This window comes from Tarenaya hassleriana, unplaced genomic scaffold, assembly GCF_000463585.1.
Source record: "Tarenaya hassleriana unplaced genomic scaffold, ASM46358v1 Cleome213, whole genome shotgun sequence".
Lineage (NCBI taxonomy): Eukaryota > Viridiplantae > Streptophyta > Magnoliopsida > Brassicales > Cleomaceae > Tarenaya > Tarenaya hassleriana.
Window position 1 is genome coordinate 58,913 of NW_010965478.1, and position 6,549 is coordinate 65,461.

The 6,549-nt window shown below is 37.3% G+C and overlaps 1 protein-coding gene across 1 annotated transcript; it reads right to left on the reverse strand.

Moving 5' to 3' along the window:
* Positions 1 to 1,150: 1,150 nt before the first annotated feature.
* LOC104814740 lies at positions 1,151 to 2,578 on the reverse strand. The gene is made up of 2 exons (XM_010542924.1): positions 1,381 to 2,578; positions 1,151 to 1,278 (listed from the first exon to the last, which is right to left on the reverse strand). Exons 1-2 carry the CDS (start codon positions 2,576 to 2,578, stop codon positions 1,151 to 1,153), a joined length of 1,326 nt encoding a protein of 441 aa, XP_010541226.1.
* Between the last annotated feature and the right edge of the window lie 3,971 nt (positions 2,579 to 6,549).

Here is a 6,549-nt window from a genome sequence, read left to right on the forward strand (position 1 = left end):
TATATACATATACTCACGATTTATAAATTACCGTTTTTCTTTAAACCAAACATAATATATATGGGTATTGTATTTTTTTTTTTTATATAACATATACCCATAACTACAAAGAGCTATGTTTGGAACACTTGTCAAGGCTACATTGTAGTTATGGGTTCGATCGATGGTATACATGGTACGGGATATATATCTCCAGGATATATTGATAAAACATCCAAACATATATATATAACATGAGTTTAAAAGATGTTAATGGGTAGCATCAATTTATAACCTATATGTACATAAAATTAATATATAAAATTTTCTGCGTATATGTCTATATATGCTACATACTATAAAGTTGTTTCATGCACTCTAAAACTATCAATATGGTGGGTAAATGAGTCCATTTTAATTATATAGACATATACGCAGAAAATTATTAAGTTCATATTTTAGATAACCGTATTTAATCTAACCGTATTTTATACGGTTATATCATAATCATTTGTGATTACATCACAACTGATTAATGTACTCTATATATTGTTGCCATCATATGTAGACCATAATACGGTTATGGTATAACTAGTAAGTATACATGTACATAAACTTGGACTGATCCATCTACATGTTGGAGATATAATCAATATTTATACATGCATAACAATATCCGATATTTTTTATGGTCTATAATCCGGTACATATAATGACACTATCTACACTCTAGACCCAGAACTTTATATACAAATTGTAAATACTATTTCTTTTTTTGATAAAAAGGTAAATTTTATAATAAAAAGTGTTCGTATACAGAACCGATCGAAAGACCGAATACCCACAAAAAGAACATACCCATGTGTCTCAACATGACACCGAATTAACCAAATGAGCTAGACAACAACATGTAGTAGCAGCTAACGACGAGAAAGAGTGATATAATACCAATCGACAAGGAGAGCCGGGTCAACCCGTCGTGAGGAGCCTAGGAGCGAGAGGATGCAGTTCCGAACCATGGAGTTAAGCTTGACACAGAGTGCGTCCACAGTCAATGCTACGCCTCGAAAAAGACGCGCATTTCTTTCCAACCATAGCAAGTAGACTGAACACTGCAACAGAACACGACTAATAACCCCCCTGTTGTGGGATTGGTCGTTCTCCGGATGGCTCATCCACCCCAAGACGCTATGAAGATCGGTTGGAGGAGAGTTCCAAATGAGTCGAGCAAACCTGAACCACACCTGCTTGCTGTAGTTACATCGGAAGAAGAGGTGAAGGTGCGTCTCCTCCTCACTGCTGCATAGGAGACAAGTTTTTACCGCCACTGCACCCCAACGAAAAAGCCTGTCCCGAGTTGGGAGTCGAGTACGGAATGCCAGCCACTCAATAAAGCCATACCTAGGCACTCCTTCTCGGAACCAAGGTAACTTATGCCATAGGACCGTCGGGGAAGGTTGGCGCAAAAGCTTCCAAGTTGCTGCTGAGGAAAAGCATTGCCATACGTATTGGGACCACATTTCCATTCGAATTTGTCTGCTCCATTACCCGGGTTAGGCACTCTTATCGTGGAAAGTCTGATCAGAATCTCTAACACCCTCGGAGATCTAGCCCCCGGAAGAAACCAACCCGTGTCTGTGACAACATCTGCAACTCTGGCCTGCCGTGGGATCCGCAGTAGTCGGGGTCCATCCTCCCCTACAAACTCAATCAGAGGCCCTAGATCTATCCAATCATCAAACCAAAAAGAAGCTCGTTTTCCATCACCCAAAGAGCAACGAAGAAATTGCCTAACTACCGGCTTCAAATGGAGAAGTTTTCGTAGGTTCCATGAGAACCTAGGAGAATGTGAAGTATCCCAATATCCCTTGCGCTTCAAGAAGTTCCGCCATAACCACGCCACCCATAAGGAACCGGATTCCTGAAATAACATCCATACCAGTTTTAATCTGAAGACAGTGTTAAAATCCTCGAGCTTGCGGATACCTAACCCTCCTTCAGATCTTGGCTTGCATACATCATCCCAAGCGACCCTTGCTACCCCCCTTGTGCTAGTGCTAGACTTCCATAGGAATTTCGAGCAGAGACCATCAATTATGCGTAATACACCTTTGGGAATGAGAAAGGATTGTGACCAGGAATTTACCATCCCATAGATGACGGAGGAAATGAGCTGAATCCGACCCGCATAAGAAAGAAACTTGCTAGTCCAGCAGGTGAGCCGTCTAGCAATTCTATCAATAAGCGGTTGGAAGTCATGCTTAGAGAGCTTCCAAGGACTGAGTGGAAGACCCAAGTAGATCATCGGCAGTTTTCCCAAACGTATACCCATAGAAGAGCTGAGTCTGTTCGCCTCCTGATCCGACAGCCCTCCCAAATATAGCTCAGATTTATCGGGATTCATGGCTAAACCTGACCATTGTGCAAAGGAGTCAAGGATGCCCATGATTGCTGAGACTGAGTCAAGGTTCCCCCTGCTAAATATGATCAGATCATCAGCAAAAACCAGATGAGTGAGTAATGGATCCACACACCTGGAATGGAGATCAAATCGACCAAGCCTTGCCGAAGAGTTGAGAAGCTTGGTTAATGGTTCCATTGCCAAAATAAATAGGTAGGGGGATAGTGGGTCGCCCTGCCTTAACCCTCGGCAACTCGGAAAAAATCCAGTGAGTTCACCATTGATGGCCACTGAGAAACGAGGTGTCGTAATGCACTCCTTGATCCAGCCCACAAACACAGGGGGGAAATCCATAGTTCGCAGGATTGCTAAGATGAAATCCCATTTGACCGAATCAAAGGCTTTGCGGATGTCGACTTAGAGTAGAGCATCCGGACCAGCCGCGCCACGGTGATAGTCCCTTATAAGCTTTGTGGCGAGTAACACATGCTCTATCATCAGCCTTCCTTTCTGGAATGCAGTCTGGTTCGGAGCAATGCAAGACTGCAGGATGGGTTTTATACGGTTGGCTATAATCTTCGAGATGACCTTGTAAAGGAAATTACAGCAGCTTATGGGTCTGTAGTCTCCAAGCCTCTCAGCTCCAACTCTCTTCGGAATGAGGGTAATGGCAGTGGCATTGATTTCCTTCAATAGTTTCCCGGATCGAAAGAATTCTTGGACTGCCTGGATCAAGTCAGCCCCTACAATCTCCCACGCTGAGGTAAAGAACTCCTTTGTATAGCCGTCAGGCCCCGGACTCTTATTATCTGGCATCGACTTGACCACCGATTGGATCTCCTCGGCCGAGACAGGTTGCGAAAGTTCTTCTTGTATGTCCAAGGAACATCTAAAAGAGATTAGCTCATCAAGCCTGCAGACAGGATCAGGTTGTACCTGCTCTTCTCGGCGGCCCAGAAGGTTGGAATAAAATTCCACCGCATGCCCCTTAATAGTCGCATCATCAAGAATCCTATCCCCTTGCTCGTCCACAAGGTAGTGGATTGTATTCCTTGCATTCCTTGCTGTCGCTGTCTTGTGGAAGTAGCTCGTGTTTCGGTCCCCAAGCCGCAACCATCGCAGCCTTGATTTCTGTCTGTAAAACCTCTCCTCCGCTGCCAGCAGAATTTGCCAGGACTGCTGACACTTTTCCTCCTCGACCGCCAATGCAGGTGACGGGTGCGATAAGAGGCGACTCTGAATCTGCTCTAGCTTGAGACCCTCCTCCCTTGTGCGCAAGGAGAGTTGGCTGAAATGGCGTTTGTAAATACTATTTCGGTGTATTGTAACTAAATACAGTTATTGTATATCAGACTCTATTCAATGTTTATACATCTGTGATTATATGTATATATGTAAATATGTCATATACTAATTCATCTACATTGTTATGTCTAAACGAGTATGCTGAATATAAATCGCACATGTTTGATCAAACCAACTAGTTATATAACAAACATTAAAATTATGTTTGAAATGTTATTATGCACATATATGGATCTTTTAGATATGTACATTTAGATTTCTCGGACTTGTTCACATACATGCACCATATTTTATGAACTACATTTTATGCACTCTATTGATAGTTTAGAGTGACATATGTATAAACTCATAAATCATGTTTTGGATCAAACATGATAAATGTTACAATAGTATAACGTAAAGATGTTTGGAGTGCATCTACATTTTATGCACTCTATTGATAGTTTAAGATGTCTAAATATTATGCATCTAATAATTTAGCGCATTCTAAAATTAGTTCTGGTATTTCAATGTATTACTATACTAAATAATTTATATAAACATTTATAAAAACATACTATTGTAGCCAGAACGCACTCTTGACATAGGTAAGTGCATGTATGTGCTTTTTTGTGATTACAATATTTGGATGTTTTGGATTATTACCATGTTTATATACAAAGCATACATATATCGTATGTATCCATATAATATGTCGGAGGTACATGTTTAGTTTAAATCACAATGGAAGAAACATAGATTATGTTGGCTGACTCAGAAGAAACTCAGACTTAGGTTTTAACTTAGTGCCATAAATTGTACCCACTACAATCATAGTACATATGGTTATTGCATAATATATGGTCTATCCAAAACGGTTATATCCTCAACATATAATCTCTAATTATGTTTAGTCTACAACAATATGTTAAATGTTGTAGTACACCATAATAAACGTTTCAATAATTTACAAAATTAACTACTCACAATCGTAATTAGAGATGTACCCATATATTTGCATATCACATAATCCGTGGCATAAACGAAACATCTATTACCCATATATGGATTTAACATAACGCATAAAACATCATTATTAATATACGGGTATATTACCCATATATTAATAATTATGTTTATGTATTGCACTCATTATATATTGATGTAACATCAATCTACTTTAGGTCTTGTAAACTTATCACAATAGTATGTTTAGCATGACATAAATGTTTAGAGTGTTAACATCTATACCACAAATCGTAGCACATCTAAATAAATGGATACAGTTTGGTACAATACGAGTATTGTATGTACAATATGTATGCACGCTTTTATACATATTACATTTAACAACATGTTTGTAGCCTAAACATTTGCAATATGGATAGCTCAATACGACAAATACCAATTTTGTGGTATACATAATTCAAGTTACGTGACGCACTACCTATTATTTGATCGATAGGTTGTAGTACATATAATCACAGGTGTTTATTATGTATATTTATGATTAATCAATTTTGTACATATAAATGTAAGATCTATTGATGTAATAATCACGGTTTAGTTATGGGTATGTATAAACAATTTTATCTAACGCATTATAATACATAAATCACAAAAATATCGGGTACATATTGTATGTACAATATGTACATACTATTATAGATACCACACATATAGCACTCTAACATGATACAATATTTATATGTATAGCAAACATTATCACAAGACAAAGGACTCAAACTCCCCTTTTTGACTCAACCATTCCTAAATCCATGCACTCTAAACATGTTTGTGTCCGAACCATGCCTATGTGTTGACGCATAGGTTTAGTGCATTAAATAGTCAAAAATCGCTATATGCTACAAACGTAAAAACATACTATTGTAGTATCACTATAAATACCATGATTTCGGATTTTATGTTTAGAGTGCTACAATACATCCGGGAAATGACTATATGTATAAGACATCTGAAACGGTATGGTTCATCCAAAAAAGGGGAGTTTGTGAGTGCATCGGTAAAACCATTTGTACCATGCACTCTAAACACCCTATATCATACCATAACAATATATTTTTTTCATACATGCGTTAAAGTTTACATCATAACTCGAGGGATCTTTAATAATTATTTGCTGATGGTTGTGCTTACAATCTGTTATGTAGTTTTAAGATGATTAGGCATAAGTTGATATATTTTATGTACCATCCATAATGTTTGTAGCAAACCATGCCTTGCTCACAAGACATTTTTGATATTACGTTTGGACAAAACATAGGTAAATGATTATAAATATGCATATATTATGGTCCATATTTAACCTAGTACAAAATGTAGTCCGGATGTTGATATAATTTTAAACCGGTTATATTATACCTCATCATAGTGGGTATATTTATGATATGTACATATATATACAATAGTATATCTTAGATTGTTTTGAGCTATATGTTTTCTATAGCTCAATCCATAATACCCAAAATGGTTATATATGTATACATAGACACACGAATGTAACAGTTGTTTACATTAAAAACAAGACAAAGGATTTACCTAAACACGAATGTAATTATTGTATACATCTATAACTGATGGTTCACACAAAAAGTTACAAACCATTGACTGTGTAACATCAATCATACTATATAGAATATCTCTATAATTTATGCCAGATATGGGGTTTGTTATATAGAATATCTCAAGTTGGTACCATATTGTGGTTAGTATATGGGTAACATAGGTTTTATAAATACCCATATTATAGTCTTTTATAAACATCATGCATACATCTAAATTAAATCTGTTCATTCATTTACATCTAAATCAGCATGTGTATACAATTACTTGGTATACAAATAGAAAAAATACCATTATGTTTA

Coding starts and splice junctions, on each gene's coding strand:
- LOC104814740 (XM_010542924.1), bottom strand. CDS start 2,578: ATGGAACCATTAACCAAGCTTCTCAACTCTTCGGCAAGGCTTGGTCGA. Junction 1,279..1,380: donor TTCCGAGAAGGAGTGCCTAG/GTATGGCTTTAT, acceptor TCTCCTATGCAG/CAGTGAGGAGGAGACGCACC.